The sequence below is a fragment of the Castanea sativa genome, chromosome 7 (genome assembly GCF_040712315.1).
Source record: "Castanea sativa cultivar Marrone di Chiusa Pesio chromosome 7, ASM4071231v1".
NCBI classification, from domain to species: Eukaryota; Viridiplantae; Streptophyta; class Magnoliopsida; order Fagales; family Fagaceae; genus Castanea; species Castanea sativa.
The window spans coordinates 26,812,278-26,835,906 of record NC_134019.1 but is presented as its reverse complement, the minus strand read 5'-3'; the positions used below and the strand labels follow the sequence as shown (position 1 = coordinate 26,835,906).

The following is a 23,629-nucleotide window of genomic DNA, read 5'->3' as shown; positions in this document are numbered from 1 at the left end:
AATCTATAAAGAGTAGAGCTATGTGTGATTAGATTACACATGTTTCTAACTAAAAGACCTAATGAGATCAAAGATATTAGTTAAATGGAACTCTTAGTCCTAAATAGTTTGGGATTTGTCTTTTAAGAAACATTCTAATGATATTAGAATTGTTGTATGATTCAAAGCACTTAATTTATTTTAATTAGAGGTTTTTAATGAGGTTAGAATTCTAATTAAATTTATATAGTTTCTAATGAGATTAGAATACTTTATCTAGTAAATTAAGGATAGAGTTCTATATAACTAATTTTTTGATTCATTAGTGTTTAAGGAATCCTAAATAGTTTAGGACTTCCATTTTAGTTAGTGATTCTAATGAGATTAGAGTCTTCAACAAGTGCAAGGTTATTAGTTGTGATGGGATCACAATTATTTAAGAAAAACCCAAAATAACGAGTGGGAGTGTTGAAATAACCCTTTTGTTAAGTTTATTGTAATGTGAATAGATACCTTGTCTTGACTTCGAGTCTTGCATTCCATGCGGAGGGTATTTACTTCACTGATTACAAGGTTAAACTCCATTGTGATTGTGCGAAAGTTCGTTACGCTATTGTGATGTGACTTAGTTACATCACATTGAATTTTTAAACAATTAAACACATTTGATGTGTAGGGTTAAAATTGTGATTAGATCACAAGGATTTCTTGACAATCCATTTGTTCTAAAATTTCTAGTGGGAGAGAGATACAAGGGTTGGATCTCACGGCATCCATTATCAGTTCATAGTACTGTGAAGTAAGCACCTCATCTTGGCATATATGCCTGGCGATCCCAAAGGAGGGTGTTTACTTCATGGTACTACAAGATTGAACTTACCCGTTTAAAGTAGTGTGACCAAGCACCTCGTCTTGGCATATATACCTCGCGATCCCAAAGGAGGGTGTGTTGTTTCATGGTACTACAAGTTTAAACACTATAAAGGGAGATGAAATGTGGCTACACATGATTCTAGATAATGGTGTACACTAGACTAAGTGTAATGTTAACATCCCAAAGGAGCTATGTCATTATTACTTAGAGGCTAAAGGTAATACGGCATATTATTAGTGTATGATAAGAGTTATCATGATAGCACTAATAATCAAAATAGTTCTCAACCAATTAATGTGTTTATAATAAACTTGCTACCATGGAATTATAGACATGGATTGGGTTGTCATTGCACCTAGTATAGTATGTTTTTCAGGTTTCATACTATATGGTTATGGATGCAAAATATAATGTCCCTGTATTTATGTTCATAGTCTCAAAATAAAGTTGTCATAGTTTTGTTCTCTAGCTACTATTTTTAATGAATCATATTAACTAAGAAATAATTTTGGACATGATGCTTAAAGGAGCTGAAGTACATATTTATGTTTCGATTCAGCATTGTCATGATTTCCTACGCAAGATGCATTGATGGAAGATAGCTTATGATATGATCATAGTCTCCATTGAAATGCTATAATGTTTCATTGGCTTCTATTTCAATTGTGCTACAGCATGAGATGCAAGAGTTAGTACTAGACTTAGACTTAATATTAAGTCTAAATGAGATGTTTTGGTATGGAATATCGTGCTACTAGACGAAATTCAATATAAGTCATATTGAGTGCCAAGAAAAGCTTAAGGAGTTCCAATTATATATTATTTTATGAAAATATTTTATTTTTAAAATGAATTGGAATTCTTGAATGTAGAGATTAAATGTTAATCTCATATGGATATGATCCACAAGTCCTTATTAGAATCATTTGATCATTTCAAATTGTTTTGAAAATAAATAAACTCTTTTTATATTATCTGAATTGATGAGTGAGTTCTACGCAATGGAAGACATCCTAAAAGCTAAGGCTAGAATCAATATGATTTAATTCAAATTCTTAGCCTAGACCAAAAGGCAAGGGTGGTAAGAATAGGAATTATAATACCGAATAGTTAGGCAAGCTAGTTGCCCTAGTAGTTGCCAAAAGGGAATTAGACTCAAAAGTATGACCAAAAGGAAAATGTTTCCGGTTTTGGTAAAGCTTAAGCATTGTCCATGATTATTTTCTAGATAGAAATTTACATGTTTTACTTTTAAAGAGAAAGTTTTCGTCCTTTATCAATGTATGTTTTGGCACTTATGTCTAGATCTTATTAATCTAAATGATATTCAAGATTGGTGAAAGATGGGCTTTTAGAACCATTGTTTTTGTCTATGAATTCTATTTAGAGGATAGTATGATCTAGGGCTCCTTTTGTAAAGGAATGTAGTTTCAATAACTTCTTTTAAGTGAAGTTTCATGAAGGAGGAATAAGACTCTTTTAGAAATAGTAAAGTACATGATAAGCATTTTCATTTGCTTATTTCTTTTGGAGATATGCTCTATGTTTTACTATACGTTTTCTAAACCTGATTTCAAAAGTTTGTTCCTATGACATTTGTCAAATTGTGGATTGGGTGAAAACCTAGTATATGATACTTCCACTTTTGGGGATGTCTAGCACTTGTGCTAGAAAGGAAGTCTAACAAATTGAAATCAAAAGATAGAAAACTGTATGTTTATGATGGGTATTCAAAAGGAATTGCAAAAGATTGTTTTGGTAGTCATAAAGAAGACAAGATGTTTGTAAAGTACGAATACAAAGTTCTTGATGATGATTACGTGAATAATCTTAAAGCTAAATGTAGATTCTTCTAGAATATAAATGTCAGAATTTGTTGTAAGACAACTATAGAGTACATTTAGAAATGAGATGGTTGTATTAGATACACCATAAGACATTATTCTATATAATTAGCTAGTACACTGGTACAATATCGTAGTGGGAGGATTATCAATTATCAAAGAAATTCATACTTTTGGAATAAACTTTTGAAGTCATTCTACAAGGATGTGAATTTGATCCTCAGTCCTACGTATAGGCAATAGATGATATGAACATGGATTACCGGATTAAGGTTATGTAAATAGAATTAGACTCTATTTAAAGTCTTGAACTTGTAGAGGCGCCTAATGACATTAAGCCTATTGTTCTTAAATAGGTCTACAAGAAAAGTGAGATTGATAGAATTGAAGGTGCAAACCTTCAAAGTCAAGACTAGTGGCGAAAAGATTTATTCAGAAAGAAATGGTTCGACTATAAAAAGATTTTTTCACCAATAGTCAAGTTTGACTCTATCTAGATTCTCTTATCCATTATATTTCATTTGGATGAAATATGGCAATGGATATCAAGAAAGCTTCTTTTAGTAGCAATCTTGTGAAAGACATCTATATGATGTAACTAGACTTGTACATAGCAAAGAAACAGTAGTGTTTAGTATGCAAGTTGCTTAAATTTCATTTATGGACTAAAGCAAGCATATGAATCATAAAATATCATCTTTGATCAAGAAATCAAATTGTTTGATTTTGATCAAGTATTAAAAGGCCTTATGTGTGTAAAGCTATATAGAATAATAAATTTCTTAATGTATGTTGATGAAATTCTAATCATTTAGAATGATGTGGAGTTATTGTCATCAATAGAGTTTTTGGTTGTCTAGTCTAGCTTGATATAAAGTACTTTGGAAACACTGGTCACATCTTAAGAATTAAACTTTGTTAAAATTCAAAATTTAGGATGTTTAGTCTATCTCAAACTGCTTAAATAGATTAGATTCTAACTCAAGTATAGCATGTAATACTTCAAGAAATGATTCTTTCCTTTTAAGTTTGAAGTTCCTTTATATAGGATTATGGTCCTAAGACATATAAAAGGAAAAGCATATTAAGACTGTTCCTTATAATAATCGATAGGAAGTCTTTATGATATGCTAAATACTAGGCTAAATATCTATTTTGTGGTGGGCATAGTAAGCAAATATCACTTGATTTAGTTGGAGTAAATCATATACTCAAATTTCTTAGGAGATTGAGGGATTATATGCTTGTCCACATATTTGAAGTTTTGATAGTTACTGTATGTACAAATATTGACTTGTAGTTTGATTGTGATTCATGAAGTTGGACTTCAAGATATGTGTTCATCCTAGGTGGTGAAGATACACATTATGAAATTAAAATTCAAGATATGTGTTCACTCTAGGTAGTGAAGATACACATTAAGTGTAAATAGTATCATCTCATTAGAGAGATATGAGTACATGAGAAATAGTAGTAGAAAAGATCATTTATGTAATAAATCTGACTGAAACTTGTTTCCAAACCTTTCCTTAGAGTGATTATGAATTACTCTAAAGGGAGATAAGTGTCGGATATATTATAAATTGTCTTTGAGGGCAAGTGGGAGATTGTTGAGGTTTATGCCCTAAAATCCAATTTAATTGCATGTCATAAATAATTAAATTGTTTAATTATATGAGACTATCGATAAATGAACTAATGGGACATTATCTTAGTCCATGTCACAGAAGATATAAATCACAAGTTCTTTGTAAACTCAAAATTTTAGTTCGTAGTCAGTGTTGAAATTGGGCATTTTATCTGCGAAGACTATAACATATCAACTAAGATGATTTGTCTTGGTCATGAAAATGGAGACTTCTAGTTGATATGTTTTAAGAGTTAAGACATATTGAATTGGACCGCTGTGAGGTTTATTATTCTCCTAATGACTGTCAAATAAATAACAAAATCTCACGACTTCTATTTACATCAACTCTAAATCTTGAGAGAATAATGCACCTGATCATGAGATGTAGGTTGCTTTGATATATCAGGAGTGAGATCTATTAGTTACGGTCAAAACCTCAGTATGTTGGGCAGCCGCATTTAGTGTTGATGGAACATATATTTTCAAGATGGAATTCATAATCTCTTAATGGAGATATAAAATATTCCTTTGAGATAAGTTTAATGAGTTTTATTATTCAAAGAGTTGGGCTCAACCACTTTAGTAAAGAGTTACTAAAGTATATATTTATGAAATTGGATTTCATAAATATATGATGAATAACATAAATGATTAAACCGGGTACTCAAGGATTAAGATGTAGTAATCTTCAAAGTGGCAATCTATATTCATGACTTTGTATTACTACGAATATTTTAATGAAAGTGTTGCATGTATAATAAAGTCTTGGGATATAATTTATAGATAAGGCCTAAAGTGCAACTATATTTATATAGTGGTATTAAATATAGTTAATGGTAACTTTGAACTTGTCAAGAGTTGACAGAAAAACCCAAGTTCCATTGGAGCTAGTGTCTTATTGGTTCCTTTTGGTCCCACTCCAAGCCACATGCTAGAGCCCAATTGGAATAGCCCTAAATATTATCCCAATTAGATAATCAGTTATATATAAAGAGAGAAACATACAGAATTTCATAAGTCCTTTTGATAAGACTTTTCATGAGGGTTTTCATGAAAAATCATACAAGAAATGAAATGGTTTGTATGTGAGTGTTGGACACTCTCTTATTCTCTCCTTAGAAACTGATTGAGAGACCACGCATCTTGGGCATCAAGTGGAATTGAAGTGAAGATTAAAAGTGTTCCCAAGTACTTATATTCAAATTGTTTTGAATTTCACCATACCATGGTACGCTTTCTTGTTCTCAAATTCTGAAACTTAAATAGCACATGTTATCAATTGCGAATGAAGTAGATCCGTTTATTTTCCGCTGCGTATGTTTAGTATGCAATACAAACATGTATTTTTTCAACACTAAATCACTAGGCAATTCAAGAAGTTCATGAAGAATGCCAATGGGAAAGGCTTCAACAAGGACCGTAGGCAATCTAGTTCTTCTCAATTCAAGGGTCAAGACAAAGGGAAGAAGGATGCTAGGGTGTCAAGGCTTCAGACACATGAAACAGGAGTGCCCAACATATCTCAAGACGATTGGGAAAAGCAAGGCACTTGCTGTTACGCTAAGCGATACCGAGCCTGAAGATGATTCCGACAATGAGGATAACGGAATCTTGAATGCCTTTATTGCCATAGTTAATCCTACTAACGGGATTGTTAAAGATATGGATAAAGAAAAGGAATTGGTAGAAACCAAGTTTGAGAAGATGGATGATCAAAATGACATTCACACAGTCTATGCTAAGTTATACAAGGTCTCAGAAAAGCATGAGAAGTTATATAGGTTGACTACCAAGAAGCTTAGTGATGTGGAGCTTGAACGTGAAGAGCTTTCCACAAAGTTTGATGAAGCAAATCAAACTATTGGAGCACAGAGGTTTGAAAATAACTTCTTGGCTGAGAAGACTAAGAAGCTTGAGGCAGAACTATTCCACGTCAGAGCTTAGCTGAAAAGGACTTCAAGCGCTAAGCTCGATGAGATGCTCAGTCTTCAGAAATTTGCTTCAGATCGAACAAGTTTAGGGTATGATTTCTCTTCCTTAAATATTACTTCTTCTAGTACTACTGTTTTTGTTCCTCCTAGCAATAATGTTGAAATTGAGATAACTAATGATAAAACTGAATTAGCTAGTGAGAACATAGATAAGGGTAAATCTATCTTAGGAGCACCCCCTAAGCAGGATAAGAAGGAAGTTAAAAGCCCTAGAGCTAAGAATGCTAACTCTCAAAGGCCTAAACAAAAGAAGTAGCATCTCTGTCATCATTGTGGAGCAGCTGGTCATACTCGACCAAATTGCTATAACTGGTTAGTCACTCAAAATAGCAAAAGCATATTGGCATCGGGAAACTAGAATCAGTTTCCGTGCTCGTTTGCTCCTCTCGGAGATCTTCTCAAAGCCCTCATGTTCCTTTCGAACTTGAACAATATCAATTCTTCCCCCTTACCGCCAGTTCAAGGGTTTGCGAAAAGGAAAGGTTCTTCCAAGGTGTGGAAGGAAAAGGGTTCCAAGTGAGCTAATCACTTTTTCTCTCTCTCTCCATCTGTTTTTGTTTTTGCATTACTTTTGTGTTTTGCATTTTTGTTTTGAGTCAGTCTAGTTTTATGCATTGCTTTGTTTTGTCTTGCATATTTTTGGTTATTAGTTTTTCAGTTTTAGTTATTTTGTTTTGTTTCAAAATTAATAAAAAATAAAAAAAATTCAAAAAAATACAAAAACAGTGTGTGTTTGTGTACATCGGTTCTTATGAACCTTAAAATGGCCATTGAAATAAAGTTTTCTAAACTTTGTATCTCTTGTAACTTAGATAAGCATTCTTATGCACAACTAAGCAAGTGAGCTTTGTGGCTCTTTGTTTGTGATGAGTAAGGTTAAGTGATCTCTTGTACTTAACACTCGTATCACTCTTTTTGATGAGAAAGACTAGAAAATCCTAAGAGAAAGTAATAAATAACCATCTCACCACTGTTACTCGCCAATCATGATATGACATCTATATGCTTCGGCATAGCAAAAGTGCAATGTCAATGACATCCGTATGATTCGGCATAGCAAAAGTACAATGTCAAAAAGCTTAACATAATTGGGTATTTCTTTTCTCTCTCTTGTATACCCATGCATGGTTTGCTTAATAAAAGAAAATATGCAAAGAAAATAAAAGCAAAAAGAACAAAATGCTTTACATATGATTGCAAGCGTGTTTTCTAGGAGATGTGGGAGTTATAAGATGTACCTCAAATGTGATAATCCCCATCAAACAATTATAATTGTGTGTGAGTTAAAGTGATTTTCTTATATCTCAAATTGTCATAACATTGAGACACTTATGTAATCTTGCAATGTTTTTCACACACAACACGCAATATTCTTTGCTACTCTTGATACATGTGCAAATACAATGTGATTTGGCCATCACAAGGTTAACATGTGTTGATGTATGCTCACTAAACTTTCTTAACTTGTTTTTGAAATATAAAATTGGTTAGACTTGTTTAGTATGTGTGTGTGTGTGTTTTTGGAGCTATATGCTTAAACTCTTGGTTGTTTGAGAGATGATTTTGAGAGGTTAAAATGTTGGTTGGATTTTTCGCTGTGTTGCATGTTTGATTGCTTTCATATCTGTATTTTTTTTCTTCTTGAAAAACTGTTTTTAAGCTATCTCGATACCTTCTCGACACCTCTCGATACCTGGCTTATCTGTCGAGCTCTTCAGTTGCATCTTATCGCAATCTTGACACCTCTCGATAGCTGGTGGATCAATCGAGAAACCTCTTGACCTCTTGATAGCTTCTGGATCGATCGAGAAACCTCCTGACCTCTCGATAGCTTCTCGACAGCTAGTGGATCGATCGAGCTTCTTTTGTGTGTCTGATGTTTTGTTCCTCAACACCTTCTCAAAGCTTCATCTATCGACACATATATTCTCGACACATATCTCAACACCTGTCTCGACACCTCTCGACACCTTTATCTGTCGAGATTTACTGAGGTTCTATAAATCATTTTTGTGCAATTCGGGCTTCATTTCTCTCGATCTCTCTCTCGATAGCTTTGTCTCCTCACCTCCCTTTTTCACTTTCTTTCACTCAGATACTCTCCTCAAGGTTTCTACAAGCTTTTTCAAGTTTTTCTTCCCTTGGTAAGCTTCCTATCTTTCATTCTACATGCATTTCATGTTTTGAAACCTAGGTTTTTGAGTTTTGGAAAATTTTTGGGGTTTTTCAAAAGAGTTGAGTTTTTGTGAAAATTTAGGATGGGTTTTTGCCTAAATGAGTTTCAAATCTCATACATTGCATCTCATTAGCATAATAACTGTATTATCATGCATTTAGATGTGTGCAATTTGACTGTGTGCTGGTAGGATTGGATTGGGCCGAGCCCATGATGTTTTTTTTTGTCATGTCACATATTCATGCTTTTTTCATGCATACGTTCTTTCCTTTCAATATACTTGCTATATTTGAACTGTGTTGAAACTTTTCTGAGTGTTTCTTTCTTCCTCCTCTCTCTCTAGTTTACGTTAGTGCGTCAATGGCACCATAACGTAAGTCTGCTCCGGTCTAGAACCCTCTGAGTTCTAAAGCCTCTTCATCTTCTGATCCTACTCCCTCCTCTGTTAGGTTCCGTGATGAGAAAGCCCAAAAGGACTTCTCGGAGAACGTCTTTAAATGAGTTGTTCATTCGAAACGCCAAGTTGTTTTGTCAGACTTCACCGACACTGACCTTCCCGATGTCATTCACAAACGGGAATGGGAGTCACTGTGTGACGTCTTGGTCACATGTCTTTTCGTGCTAATTTAGGAGTTCTACTCCAACATGCATGGAACTGATACTTCAATACCTCTCTTTCATACTCACGTTCGAGGTACGCGCATAGTAGTCACACCGGAGTTGGTATCCGATGTGCTTCATGTTCCGCGGGTTGCACATCCTGACTACCCCGATTGTGAGCGTCAACGGACTATGTCCAAAGACGAGATGATCTCTGCTTTTTGTGAGTGCCTAGTTGATTGGGGTGAGCATATTAGTCTACATCATGTCAACCTTTTGCTAAAGGTCCTAGATTCTTGAACATAGTGATGACGTTTGTGTTGTACCCTCTCTTTCACTACAACTCTATCACAGAGCCTCGTGCTCGGTTTTTGTTGTCCCTTCTTGAGGATCTTTCCATTGATTTTCCTTCACATTTTATCATTTCTATCATAGATGTTTATAGGGATACAGCTATCCGTGATAAGCTCATCTTTCCTTTTGCTATCACGTAGATCTTATGCCACTTCTCTGTTCCTTTTCCCTCTTTTGACCACTTCTCCTTTATGTGTGCCATTGACTACGCTACCGTTAAACGGAGCAAGGCGCAGTTTCGTTCGAGGTGGTCCGGTTCGACAGCTCCTCCCATTCCTTCGGCTTCTTCTACCTCCGCTCCCTCTTCTTCAGTAGGAGGTGTGACTTTGGATGCAATCATGGCACAGCTTCAGTGCATGGATGCTCGCCTTGATACACTTTCTTCTGAGTTGAATCAGGTGAACACTTGTGTTGGCCGTATTGCTAGACGGCAGGCTCGCCTTGGTGGCTTTGTGGAGTCTCTCTCTCCTCCTCCTCCCGAGGCATCCGAGACACCTGATGGTTCCGACAATGATGATGATGAGGATGGAGATGCTAGCTCTTCCAGTTATGACGAGATGTTTACTTGACACTCTTACTCTTTGTCACTCGTGACAAAAAGGGGAAGTAGTTTTGGATATAAGAGTAGTCATTCTTATGGGGAGAGTTAGGAGATTTTTGTTAGAGAGAGAGTTTGTTTTTGAGGGATGCAGTAAGGAGCATTAGCATAGCATGTATAAAGTCTTGCAAAATAGAAAAAGTTACTCATTTTACACATTTTGACCAAAAAAAACCCACATCAGTGGGTGTAAAATTGTGCATTTATGCACAATTGCTACAGTAACCATGCATATATGCGCAGTTACTGTAACTCTTCTATCTATTATTTTAATATTATCTTCATATACTATTAAAAAAAAATCTATTTCACTCTTTTTTTCCTCTCTCCTCTCACCTGAGCAACACCAACGCCTCTTAATACTCTCTCCTTGTTTCATTCCTGACCTTTTCCTCTCATTTTCTCTCTTCGTCTGCCTCTCGATAGCTCTTGCTCTTGCTCATTCTCATCACCATGGGAAATAATGTGATCGGTTTTGAGGGTTTTGCAACCCTGTGAGGAGGGTGGATCAACTTGGAGGTATCTCTACTGACAGACTTTAGGGCAAATTTCTCTAAAAAGGTATGGGTTTTTCTCATTGAGATTTTAGGGTTTTTTTTTTTGGTTTCGAGCAAAATTCTTGGGAGTTTCTCTAAACTAATTTTTTAGGGTTTAGCTGGTTGTTGAGGCTAAACTGATTTTTAAGCAATTAGTTGTGCTTGGTCAATGGTCTGCTTTGTTGCTTACTTAACCAGCCAGTTGTAGTTAATGGTTTCATTAATGAAATCTTTTCATTCATCCAAAAAACAATAAAAGTCAATTGTGATGTGGTGCACATTGTAATTGCTACTGTCATGAGCCTATATGCTGATGATGAGATGTGAAAAGGTTTATATCACCATAAATCAAATTTAAAGCTAGAGCTGAATGCTACATTTTTATTACTTGACCGTTGGGTTACTTGACACCAATCAGACGGCGGGCATTGAAGCCACTATTCTAGCGGTTCAGTCACCAATCCGGCAGCGCTCGTCAGAGCCACTATTTCAGCGGTTCGGCCATCGGACCTCCACCACAAGCGGCTCCATTGTTCGAGCCACTGGTGTTGGTAGTTTGCTTAAAATATAAGTTTAAATTAAAAAAAAGTATGACCATTAGAGAAAATAATGAAAAAAATTGATGAAGAATGAATATTTTATTGAAATATCTTGTAAAATAGATAAACTGATGTGAGTGTTTTGAAAAAATGATAGTGTAAAATACAAAAAGTAGGTTTTTGTGTAAAATAGACGGAATCTTTTAAAATAGCTGATGCGGTTGCTCTAACCCCACCTCTCATTATGTGTGTGTTGTTGACTTGTTTCAAATTCCATGGTGAGTTGGTGATTCAAATTTTTTGCTGAGGACTCATATCTTCAAATCAAAATGAGTGAGATTGAAGGTAGGAGAGAGAGAAGAAAGTTTTGTAGAAGGATTTCCTATGTGTGTGTGTTTGGATTACTTTACCTTTCTCTCAAAGAAAGTTCTCAAGAACATGAGGGAGAGGTAGTAGAGCTGCCACTGGTGTCCGGCGTGGTGCAAGATCGAGACAAGCTGGCAAAGTGTAAGGCGGCGTGGCGAGTCCAACAACACAATGATTTTGTAATTGCATTCTTAATTTGTACAAATTACAATGTTCACTTACCAATTATTTGTTTAATATAAACTTTTTTTACGAGACTAAATAAAAAAGGATGAGAGACATTGACTCAACTTTTTTGTGAGCCCCAATAAAACTTCCACATTTCCCATGAATATTTAAGAATAAATAAATAATAAAATCTAGAAGAGTGGAGGCAACTGGAACCTGAGAGCATTGGTGACCACTCATTTGAAATGTAATAGAACAAAATTAAAGTCCAAGAAAATGTTATGTGGTTCACAGTTAATCAAATGCTCGTGAAAATGTTATGTGGGTTTAAATAATAGTTTTCATTATTTAAACATATTTATCAAACAGTCCTTTAACGTCTATAGCTCACATTAGAACATTTAGCAAACCAGAGAGAGAAGAAAATAGTAAGAAACAATAGAATGTAGAAAGAACGCGAGAGAGAAGAGGAAGAAGAAGATTAAGAAGAAATAGTAGAAACAACGAAAAAGGGAGAGAGACAAAGAAGAAAAAGTGGTTGAAGTTTCTACTTAAGCCAGTTTTTGGAATTAAAAAACCTCTTTAGTGAACGGTTCACAGTTACCCTGGTTGGACCTTACAATCCCATAGTAATAACTTTGTAAAGCCCACATAGTTTTTTGACTTGTACTATTTGATCATCACCCTCTTTTAAGTTTTCTGGTGTCACTACCAATAAGTTGATGTAGCAGCAGAGAGAGAGAGAGAGAGAGAGAGAGAGAAAGATACTGGGTTGATTGGGAATCAAGAAAAGGGTCATTTAATGAAGGAGGCCGCGTTATTGGGGCAACAACAACAAGAAAGCTGGAGTGTCAGTTTAGCGTGCATGACTGAGCAAGTGTAAATGGTGAGTGCTAATGCTCTTAAAATTGAACGAGTACCATCTTACTTTCTAGGGAAAATTATTGAGGAAAGAAAGTAGGGTGAGTTTAAACAGGAAAAAATATATATTGTGCTCAAAAAGAAAGTGGTAGATAGTGTTGGCACTAACAAAAAAGAAAGAAAAGAGTAGTACTGATGAAACATTTCGTAACAGCTTGGCTTTTACTTTTAATCTGAGTCTGTAGTTTCTACTTGGGGTTTGTATGTGAAAACTGTGAGAACCAGCTCATTTTCTGATAGGCTCTTTTGGGTTTATTTGGTTTCTTTTGTTTTTGGTTTTACTTGTGTGGTGGGGGTTACTCCTCAAAAGGTCACTCCGGACTTTAAAGTAGTTTACTTCTCATGCATATAGGCCACAAAGGTTGTGTCACTGTTCCACTGAACTCTTTCTGATGCAAAAATGGCCCACAACTATTGTTTAGCAAAAAAATTAGGAATTTGTTTAGAAAATAGAGAGGAATCTACCACTTTTTAAAAACTCGAGTTTGAGAAACTCGAGTTTACTTTGAAACTTGATTTCTAAAAACTCAAGTTCTTTGAAAAAAATGTACTTTGATAAATTTTGAAAAATTTTTATGGTACGGTCAAAATTTTTTCATGGTACTCAAGATCTATAAACTCAAGTACCATTTTAAACTTGATTTCACCAAATTTGAGTATCCAAAAAATGATAGATCTCTACGTATTCTCGAGATAGTAGTAAATTGCAACATAATTTGCAAAAATATGTTATTTGGCTATTTTCGCCGATCCTTGACACAAAAAAATTGGAACTCTAGCCAGTGTTAGATTTGGGCAACCTTTCTTTACAACTCTCTCTCTCTCTCTCTCTCTCTCTCTCGGCCTTTCCCCCTCATTCTTTTAACTTTCTTTGATTGGTTTTTGCATATACCAACTAAAAAAAAAAAAAAAGAAGAAGAAGAAAGGAAAAGACTCAAACTTGGCATGAGTTAAGCTTGATTAGGCATTATTGCATGTAATTGGTTGCTAGTACTCTATACATACAGCTTTGTGGATTTGATATATGGGTCTTGGGTTTTGTTGGGGTTTACACGGAGAGTGGCTTTTGGGGATTTGTCTTTGTGTTTCCGTCTTGATATTAGGCATATTTTTCTTCATTGTGGGGTTTTAGAGTCTTACCATTATTGACACCATAAACATGATCTTCAGCTTCAATATTTTACTAGATTTTCTGTGATATATTCTGATGGATTCCGCAGATTTTTCAGTTAAATTTTGTAGGTGATTTTGTTGCTGGTAGTTAATGTTTAGTTGTTCATTACAATAATCAACTTTGTTTTTATTTTTAATTTTTTCTCTGATCTCTCACTCTCTCTCACACATATTTATTCCCATTCTGTGCAAAAATAAAGAGAGATGCTTGTTGTCTACCGTATTGGTGGTTTCTTTAACTGATACCGAGATGCTGTTTTCTGTTGCAGGTTTTTTGTTTTTCAAACTTCAACGGTTAAATAATTCATACACAAAAGTTGATTTGTATATTGTTGTGTTTGGAACTTGAAGCTTTAAAGGTCACAAAAGGGTCTAGTGGTATGAATCCTTTAAAAAATGGGAAAACAAATGTAACAAAGTGATCAGCAAGTGAAGGGAAAATTTTATATATATATATATATATATATATATATATATATATATATATATATATATATATATATCATATAAAAGAGAAAGAGTGAGGTGGAGTCAGATTTGTGCTTGTGGGTGTTACTGATTTGAGAAATATTATAGTCTTGATAGTCTGTTGGTTATGTCTCCTTGGCTAACTGGGTGCGCCCGGGCTCCATGGGCTTTGCCGCCGACCAAGGAAACAGCCTCTTATTTGGCTCTCTTGGCATTGAAGAGAACCTTTAGTTAAAAAATTGTACAAACCCCATCTTGTGTTTCCCTTTATCTCTTTCTCTCTCTTACTCAGACTCACTTCTTTCTTTTGCCTCGGTTGTTGTCAAAGATTCTTCACTCTCATAGTCATACTCATACCCCCCACAAGCATATATCCTCACCCCTCTTTGAGATCCTTCTTTGGAGACCAGGAAACTTACTTGGGTTGGGTTGCATTCACAAATCTGGTCCCCACACCCTGGGAGTATTCCTTTCTATTTCTGGGACTTTTTCTCGATTGGGGGGGGGGGGGGGGGGGTGTTACTTTTGTTCACTTATTAGGATGTGTGGTGGTGACTCTGAGGTATCTGATTTAGGCATTTAGTACTACAAGTTTAGTGTTGAAGAAGGTTAGTTTTAAAGGTATAAGGGGGCCGGGGGTGAAGCAAGCTGATCTTTTCTTTTTAGCTTTCAAAGATGAAGTTTATGAAGCTTGGATCAAAGCCAGATTCCTTTCAGACTGATGAGAACAATGTCAGGTGAGAGATCATTTGGAGCTTTATTTCTTTTCTTTTGAAAAACATGGTTGCTGATGCTGCTCTTTTTATGTTTGATGCATTTCAGTTTGTCTTGCAAAAGCCGGTTATGGATGATTTTGGCTCTTTCAATTGTCTCTCTCTTCAATAAGATTTCTCTTAATATTTTTTTTTTTTTTTTTTTTGAGAAGCTCTTTATATTATGTATTAGATTTACCATTATTCTTTAGTAGATTTGCAGCTGAGCACATACTCACCGTACTATAGCAGTTTAATGGAAAATTTTAAATTTTGAGTTATATTCACAGATGCATATTACTATTTAGATACACTCAGCCCAGGTAAATAGTTGTTTTGAGTTTTATATCCTGCTCCCAGTGGAGGGACTGCTAACATATTCATTGTCAAATTGAAATTAGGGCTCATTTAAAAATAAATGTTGTTGGGTTTGAAAGTTCCTGTTAGTTTATTTTTGTTCTTTTTAGCCCATTTTACGGCCCACATTTGTACTCATTTCCCGTACTTTTGATATTGACGTTGAATTTTGATGATTTATGGTTTGAAGAATGATGCTTTATTTTCTTATTTCTAACTTCTAACTACAGTAGGACATAAGAAAATTCACTGCTTTTTAAAATTTTAAATTTTTATAGTTGTGCTAAATTTTCTTCGGAAGATCTTGATTTCACATTTTGGATTGTTTGCTGCAGTTATTGTAGTATTAATTTTCCAGTACCTCCTCAGTTGGCATTATTGACAATTGATTGTGATGGGATTTTCTTAAAATATTGCTGTATTAATCCAGTGAATAAAAAGTTTTTGATTAATTCATCAAATAAAAACTTTCTCTAATCCAGTGAATAAAAACTTTCTTTAAATGAATTATTAACAAATGCCCTAAGGGCATTCGTTAGCATTTCCCTATATGTGTGTGTGTGTTTGGAACTTTGGGTTTATCAATCAAACAAAAAGTTGAGGAGTAAGGATCTGATCCTTGGTATAATTATTAGCAAATTGGTGTCACGTATACATATATTAGGAACAGCTATCCAACTTGAGTTAAGATAGTATGATTGAAGTCTTTCCCTTCTCAGGACTGCAAACCTCATATTCTTTTAATAGACCACAGATGGTAACTATCTTTTTTTTTTTGATAAGTAACCAAAGATGGTAACTATGAGGTTAAACTAGGTACTTTAATTTAACTTTCATACAGATAACTTGAGCTTGGTGCATTTGAAACCACATAAGTCTAGTAATATCACTTTTTGGAAAGTATTTGAAGTTTCACTCTGAATTCCTAATCACTTTATGATTATAGTCTTGCACTATCTCAGTATAGGGTCTGTTTTGGAATGTTTCCTCTGGTGAAGTGGATTCCTTGTATTAGTTTAATGCTTGTCCAGTTTGCTGGTCAAGTGAGAGGTACCCCCGTTTAGTATAATATCTTCAATTGAAATTGCAGGGTATTTGACTTTCATGCAAGATTTAAAATAGATGAATTTCTTCTAGTAGTTATCCATTCATTGCTGGACTAACATGTTTGATAATATAGTTGATGTTAAAGCAATGATATGGTTGGCAAGAACAAGACCTTGAGAGTTTTTACATGGAAATGCGAAAAAGTTTGAATAAGTTGTTATTCCTTGCTTATTAGTGAACTTTCCCATGTAGGTAACATATAAAGATAGTGTAGGAAGGTCTGTTGATGAGTTCAAATGTTCTTCATCCTTTAGAACAATACCTTTGTTCATGTTTAAAGTTTTTTTTTTTTTTAAGTTCTCAGTTCATTACAAGGAGCATAACTATGTGCAGGTATGTGGCAAGTGAGCTGGCAACGGACATCATTCTTATTGTAGGGGATGTAAAATTTTATCTTCACAAGGTACAATATTCTTTGGCTGAGTAATTTGATATGTAATGAAGATAATTTTTTTCAATTTTTTTTATTTAATTTCTTGCTCTTGCACCTGTATCACCTTCCTTGATTTGTAGAATTTTTTATGGTTAATAAAGGGACCCTAGCTACTTATGCAACATGAGTAATCTATTTACACTGGTTGATCCTTATACAAGAATCTGCTACAATTGTTTCTATTTTTAAATTTTTGATCCAGTTCCCTTTCCTTCTCTGAAAAAAGTACATGTTTGGTTGCTTAAATATAAAAGGCTCTAAACTAATTCCAGCATCAGAGTTCTCACATGCTTGTGGAGCAGGGCTTAAATTTTAAGTGTGATAAACTGGTTTGTTTAATGAAAATACTAGTATCTAATTTATTACTGGATAAAGATTGTTAAAATAGTACTAGAATCCACTTAGTTGATAACTTCCTGATCGTTTTATTATAGTAATCAAATTGTAGACATGGTTATCAAGGCACAGAATCAAAAAGTTTGTTAAGAGGCACTGGTGGAACTAGTGACTCTCTTTAACTTATAATTTTAGAACTTGGCCACTTTGGTCTCTAACTTACAGCTTCAATGATAAAACTGAGCAGATGAGCAAACATTACATGGCTCAACTCAGTTCAATTGCACTCATAATAATGCATGTGAATATGTTGTGCAAAATGTTTATTGTCTGATTCCAAATTACGAATTATCTGTTGTGTAGTTTCCTCTACTGTCAAAGAGTTCCCGATTGCAGAAGTTGGTTGCTACGACTAATGAAGAGAACACAGATGAAGTTCAAATTTCTGACATTCCTGGTGGTCCTGCAGCCTTAGAGATATGTGTGAAGTTTTGTTATGGCATGACTGTTACCCTCAATGCTTACAATGTTGTTGCAGCTCGATGTGCAGCTGAGTACCTAGAAATGCATGAGGCCATTGAGAAAGGGAACCTCATTTACAAGATTGATGTCTTTCTTACTTCTAGCATTTTCCGCAGCTGGAAAGATTCAATCATTGTTCTTCAGACTACAAAGTCTCTCTTACCATTATCTGAGGATTTGAAGGTGGTTAGCAATTGCGTTGATTCTATAGCTACCAAGGCCTGTGTTGATGTTTCCAAGGTTGACTGGTCCTATACCTATAACCGAAAGAAGCTCCCAGAGGAAAATGGGAATGATCCAAACTGGAATGGCGTTAGAAACCGTCTAGTGCCTAAGGACTGGTGGGTTGCGGATTTGTGTGAACTTGAAATTGATCTTTATAAACACGTTCTAATGATTATTAAAGCAAAAAGGATAGTTTCTAATGATGTGATTGGAGCAGCCTTAAAAGCGTATGCTTGCAGAAGGTTGCCAGGTTTCAGCAAGGGTATGATTAAGTCTGGAGATATGATAAAGCATGAGTCAATAGTGGATACAATAGTGTGGCTATTGCCTGCAGAGAAAGGTTGTGTTTCTTGTAGCTTCCTCCTAAAGTTGTTGAAAGCCACCATTTTGATGGATTCAGGAGAGATGGCTAAGGATGAGCTGGTAAGGAGAATAGGACAGCAACTGGAAGAGGCTTCTGTAAATGATCTTTTGATACAAGCATCAGAAGAGGAAACAACAATGTATGACGTCAGTACAGTGCAGAAAATAGTTCAAGAGTTTCTAATGCAAGATCAGAATGCTGAGATTGAATCATTAGAAGATAGCAATGAACTTCAGGAAACAAGGAAGCCAGGGATTTTATCGGATGCTTCCAAGCTGATGGTGGCAAAACTGATTGATGGATACCTTGCTGAAATTTCTAAGGATGCCAACCTACCTTTGTCAAATTTTGTTGATCTTGCTGAGATGGTGTCTGATATCTCCCGGCCGGCTCATGACGGGCTTTACCGCGCCATTGACATGTATCTAAAGGTAAGCGTAAATTTCAACAGTGAACATACATTAAGTGGAAAATTTCATGTTGTAAAACATGCTGTGCATTTTAGTGTATTAATGTTTCACACTAGAAATTTGCTATATAGTAAAGCACTACTCAATTCTCACTGATGTTGAATTGATGCGTAACCCAGATGTTTTTGTTACAAAAATACTAAATAAAGTTGTATTCTTCACTGTGCTTTAATGCAGGAGCACCCTGGGATCAGCAAGAGTGAGAGGAAGAGGATATGCAAGCTGATGGACTGCAAGAAGCTCTCAGTTGATGCATGCATGCATGCTGTGCAAAACGAGAGACTCCCATTGCGTGTAGTTGTGCAAGTACTCTTTTTTGAGCAGGTTAGGGCGGCTGCATCATCAGGCAGCAGCACCCCTGACCTACCCAAAGGCATTAAGGAACTTAATAGTGGCTCTCACGGGAGCTCAAGGTCAGCTACAACTAACATAGAAGAAGACTGGGATGCAGTGGCCACAGCTGAGGAGCTCAAGGCCCTTAAAGGGGAGCTAGCTTCTTTAAGGTTGGCCAATGGAGTGGGAGGTAGTGAAAGAAATGGAATTGGAGATGGTAAAAGTAATGTGGACAAAGCTGCTATAAGTAAAATGAAAGGGCTACTCAAGTCAAAGAAGATCTTTACAAAGCTTTGGTCTAGCAAAGGGGGGCAGGGTGAGAATAGTGGCTCAGATTCATCAGACAGTCTTGGTTCTGCCAACCCTGAAGAAGTTAAATCAACCCCTTCCAGAAATAGGAGGCATTCTGTGTCTTAGTATCGAACTGCATAAATAGTGTTGGTGGGTTCTTTCGGCCTTTTTGCTTTCCTTAATGACATTAGAAACTTCACTAGTAGTGCTTATCGTTTTAATTTAGCAAAAATGAAGCGCATATAGTTTTTGGACTAAGAGTTTAGAGTTGTTTTGCTGAGAATCTTGTCACTTGATGGAATAAAAAGAGAAGGGTAATTGTATATAAGACAAATGCCCAAAGTGGCAGAGCTCTTGCCATTCATGGTCTGTCCATCAGTCTTAATAGGATACATGCTATTACATGAGAAAAAAATCCTCTTTTATAGCTTATGTTTTTTCAGTATTTTGAATATGGGTTGTTTGGAAGAGACCGTACCTAGAAAAAATTAACATTAAAAAAAATTTTATTTTGAAAAAGTGTAATTTGAAAAGGGGATACTAAATAGGTCTCTGTTTTTGCCATTTAAATTTTGTGAAGAAAAGAAAATGAAAATTTGTTAGATTGTGATTGGTGGAATATAGAATTGACCGCACACATTGCTCTAAAGATTTTATTATTTTTTTTTTTTTCTATGACACGTCAAGGGCACTGTCTCTTAAAGCTACATGAGCACTTTGGTGACATATACTATACATTCATGACATTCTAACTTTTGAACACTAAATGAGCTTTGAAGAGGGATTGCAAACCAATAAAAACATCACGTGGATCAAATGAAAAGATGCGGGTCCAATTTAAAATAACCCGTATACATAAAAAGGAAAAGGGAGAAGGATCCATCTACATTGAAAGGCAAAAACACTTTACCAAAAAAAAAAAAAAAGCCCATACAAGTTACAATTCAAGTAACTTTAGGAACATACCCAAATTCGCGATATGCTAAAGTATCACCTTGTACTTGATATATTTAAATATTTTTTTAGCAAGTACCCGTCATGTTCCAAAATCTAAGTATAAGCTGATATTCAAGCATTTTGTGAAATTGGGTTTAGGGTGAACTCAGCCACTTCGGATAGTGTGAGTTTTAGTTGGGTCACTCAAGTTTTAGAACTCTCTAGGGTCCACAAAAATGGAAAGGCCAGGTTGGGATTTGGTCCAATCACCAACAGGCCCATCAGTATAATGCCCCGCAAGTCTTTTGATGCACCATACATCTTCGTCGCAAGATAGCCTCTTCCAGTGTGGTATTGCTAACTTCAACGGGTCCCCACTTGCCACCTCAGTCACCAGCACCCCACAACAATTAGCTTTTGCCAAGTTATGCGCGTGGCCACACAATGCCTTCATCAAACTCCCCGCACGTGGACCTTCACCTCCTAACCCATACATAAAATGCAACCCAAATGGCCTAAACACATCAGGAACCGAAGGCACTTCCAACCATGGTAACGCCTTGTCCACCACGCGTGTAGCCTTGGCTGCCAAGCGCCGTGCATGCGACGCACCTTTTATTTCTAACGTAAAAACCTCCTTACAATTCCAGACGCTCATAATTGCCCATGACTCGGGCGGGTCACATAAGAACTCATTCCAACCCGGCCATGACTCAGCCGAGAACAACCCTCTTGGGATAGCTAGGTAAGTACCAAGATTGAGTTTATTATTGAGAATCCTATCAATGTCTCTGGGGAAGAACTCGATGGTGGAGAATCGGTGGCGATAAAGCCTCTCTGAGTCAGATGGGGTGAGTTTGATTATTGTAACTCGGCTAGGGAGCTTGACTCGGTGAGCAAACACAGGTTGGACCAAAATTGATGGGGTTCGAAACTTAGTGTAATCACATTTTTGCGTGAAAAGATTAAGGGAGGGTTTGTTGTCATTATCAGTGGCTATGTATGAGTACTCAACTCCATTTATTATGAACCACTGCTCCATTTCCTTAACCAGCTTCAACCCAATACCTTTTCTCCTATGACATGAACAAAGATATCGAAAAAATTAATAATATGATGCAAAGAATTATAAAATAAAAAATAAAAACCAAACCTAGATTGAAAAAAGTGGTAATAAACCCAATTTGTTACACTAATTTTTTTTGTTATTTTTTTTTCAAACATATGAAAGAAATATTTTAATTTCTTTCCTAGAAATCTATGCATAAAAGAGCGAAGGAAAGTGTGAGTGCAATTTGGTATTACGGAAGTACCTGTGAGAAGGAGAAACTCGGAGACCTAGAATGTAAGCGAGTTTGGTGCAAATGGGGCTGAGTTTTGGAGTGTCTAAATTGTTGTTTTTATACTTATTGCCATTTCTGGTGAGCTTTTTGGAACAAGTGACGGTTTTGATGCAACCCCTAATCATTCCAACAATCTCTTTCTCCGAATTATCACCCACCATCTCAGCTACCTGATGATCATATAGTTATTTGAAGATAGATATAGAAGAAAAAGAGGAAAAAAAAAAATGGAAAGTATAGGTAATGGGAGAGACAGAAGAAATGGAGAGAAAATCAAGGGGTATAACACAAAATATATATATATATATACCAGCATGAGGAAAGAAGGTGAGTGGCGGATTCTGGAAATAGGGTCACCTAAAAGATTGGTGAAGAGAGACATTTGGCCTGTTGGACCAACCTCACACCTTCTCTCTATGTCTTCAACACTTGGAATGTCCTTCTTTGCGTTGAACTCTCTCACTTCTATTACTTTATTCTCCTCCATTCACTATTCAAAGACAAAAATCACTCACAAGAAACAAAAGCTATTGAAGTGCTAGAATTATAGAAACAAATTTTTTTTAGTTTGTTTAGTACTGAATACTAGGTGAACAAATAGGATCGGTTTTATAGCTAGTGTGCGAGTACTCATGGACTCCCAAAGACATTGAACCGTTGCGGCTACTAAATTAATGCTGATCGATTCCACTTCTTCTCTGTTATAATTTCTGGGTACGGATGTTAATGATTGGTGAGAGACAAAGAAAGGGTTTTATTAATTGTGCCTACCTCTTTTTTTGTTTTTTTTTTTTTATAAAATAGAATTCTACTCTAATCTAATCTAAATGTATATGTGCGAAACTCCCTGAACTCGGACCCTTACCCCTTACACTTCACAAGTACTTATACTTGTAGAATGACTATTGCACCAAAGATGTACGGTGATATTGCGCCTAGTTTTAATATACATATTTCTAGCTCATAACCTTTAACACACATATTTGATTATTCCAAAACAAACACACGCACACATAATATGAACCAATTTATTTACTCAAAACGATATGGTCGTGGTATAAAAAAGCATATTCCTAACTAATGAAATACAAAGCTATCCTTTATTACTAGTTGAGCATTATTGTGTAAAATAGACTAAGGGTAATCTCTCTCAACCTTAAGATAGTTTAATAGTGGAACCAAGCATGCCACTTTTGGGCATAATAATCTTGTCCAGGAGAATTATCAGTTAAGAAGCTAATAATTTAGAGACAAGTGTCGAGAGAGAGAGTGTGAGTGGCGATGGCGGCTGTGGCTGCGTAAACCTTTCCCATTTTAATTAATTTCTTGAGGAAGATGCGTAGCAATCATTCTCTCCCACACCCACACTAGGGAATCAATATTAAGCTTTTATGACTTTCTTTCCTTCTTCTTGATTTGTGTAACGTGTAACTCTCCCTCCCCTTCAAATACTTATTGCTATTTCTCTCTCATCATACTTATTCTCCTGCGTAAGGTCCTAGTTTTTCTCTTCCTTTATTTTGGGTTTGATTTTATTTTTCTCATACATCAATGGCGCCTTTCCAGATTCTAGCTGCTACTGCTCATTCTCGCACTACTTATTTTATCCATTTATCAAACATTTGCATCTATATTTTAAACTCATTCGTACCATTTTTTAAGCTATAAATTTTTTTTGAAGTATTTCAATTATTAAATAAAATTTTAAACTTAGGATTTCATTAAGATCTCAGATTTAGAACCTGGGATCTTGTAGACTAGCTCCCAATCATTTTAGAGTCCTGTTAATGGGTGTTTTTAGGATAATTGTTAATAAATTAGTTTAAGAAAATTTTGACACAACTTTCATAGGAAATAAAAAAAATTTGTCAAAAAAATTAATTTTTTTTTTCTTTTCCAAAAAAAGATTTCTAAAAATATTTTTTAAACCAATGCCCTTAGGG

General features: G+C 35.5%; 2 protein-coding genes across 3 annotated transcripts; one reads left to right on the top strand and one right to left on the bottom strand.

Annotated features, from left to right (window-relative positions):
* Positions 1–12,033: 12,033 nt before the first annotated feature.
* On the top strand, positions 12,034–19,735 carry LOC142644730 (phototropic-responsive NPH3 family protein NPY2-like). Of its 2 annotated transcripts, XM_075819308.1 has the most exons (5): positions 12,034–12,541; positions 14,019–14,954; positions 16,767–16,836; positions 17,566–18,744; positions 18,961–19,735. In XM_075819308.1, the coding sequence occupies exons 2-5, from the start codon at positions 14,893–14,895 to the stop codon at positions 19,531–19,533; spliced, it is 1,884 nt and encodes a 627-aa protein (XP_075675423.1). In that variant the 5' UTR covers positions 12,034–12,541; positions 14,019–14,892; the 3' UTR covers positions 19,534–19,735. The 2 variants fall into 2 exon arrangements, with proteins under 2 accessions (XP_075675423.1, XP_075675424.1); XM_075819309.1 differs by lacking the exons at positions 12,034–12,541; positions 14,019–14,954 and adding an exon at positions 16,589–16,621.
* A 524-nt stretch (positions 19,736–20,259) lies between these two features.
* LOC142644597 (putative N-acetyltransferase HLS1) lies at positions 20,260–22,252 on the bottom strand. Its single transcript, XM_075819177.1, has 3 exons — positions 21,997–22,252; positions 21,657–21,856; positions 20,260–21,419 (listed from the first exon to the last, which is right to left on the bottom strand). The coding sequence occupies exons 1-3, from the start codon at positions 22,171–22,173 to the stop codon at positions 20,555–20,557; spliced, it is 1,242 nt and encodes a 413-aa protein (XP_075675292.1). The 5' UTR covers positions 22,174–22,252; the 3' UTR covers positions 20,260–20,554.
* Between the last annotated feature and the right edge of the window lie 1,377 nt (positions 22,253–23,629).

Coding starts and splice junctions, on each gene's coding strand:
- LOC142644597 (XM_075819177.1), bottom strand. CDS start 22,173: ATGGAGGAGAATAAAGTAATAGAAGTGAGAGAGTTCAACGCAAAGAAG. Junction 21,857..21,996: donor CACCTTCTTTCCTCATGCTG/GTATATATATAT, acceptor TATGATCATCAG/GTAGCTGAGATGGTGGGTGA. Junction 21,420..21,656: donor CGAGTTTCTCCTTCTCACAG/GTACTTCCGTAA, acceptor TTCATGTCATAG/GAGAAAAGGTATTGGGTTGA.
- LOC142644730 (XM_075819308.1), top strand. CDS start 14,893: ATGAAGTTTATGAAGCTTGGATCAAAGCCAGATTCCTTTCAGACTGAT. Junction 16,837..17,565: donor TAAAATTTTATCTTCACAAG/GTACAATATTCT, acceptor TCTGTTGTGTAG/TTTCCTCTACTGTCAAAGAG. Junction 18,745..18,960: donor CCATTGACATGTATCTAAAG/GTAAGCGTAAAT, acceptor GCTTTAATGCAG/GAGCACCCTGGGATCAGCAA.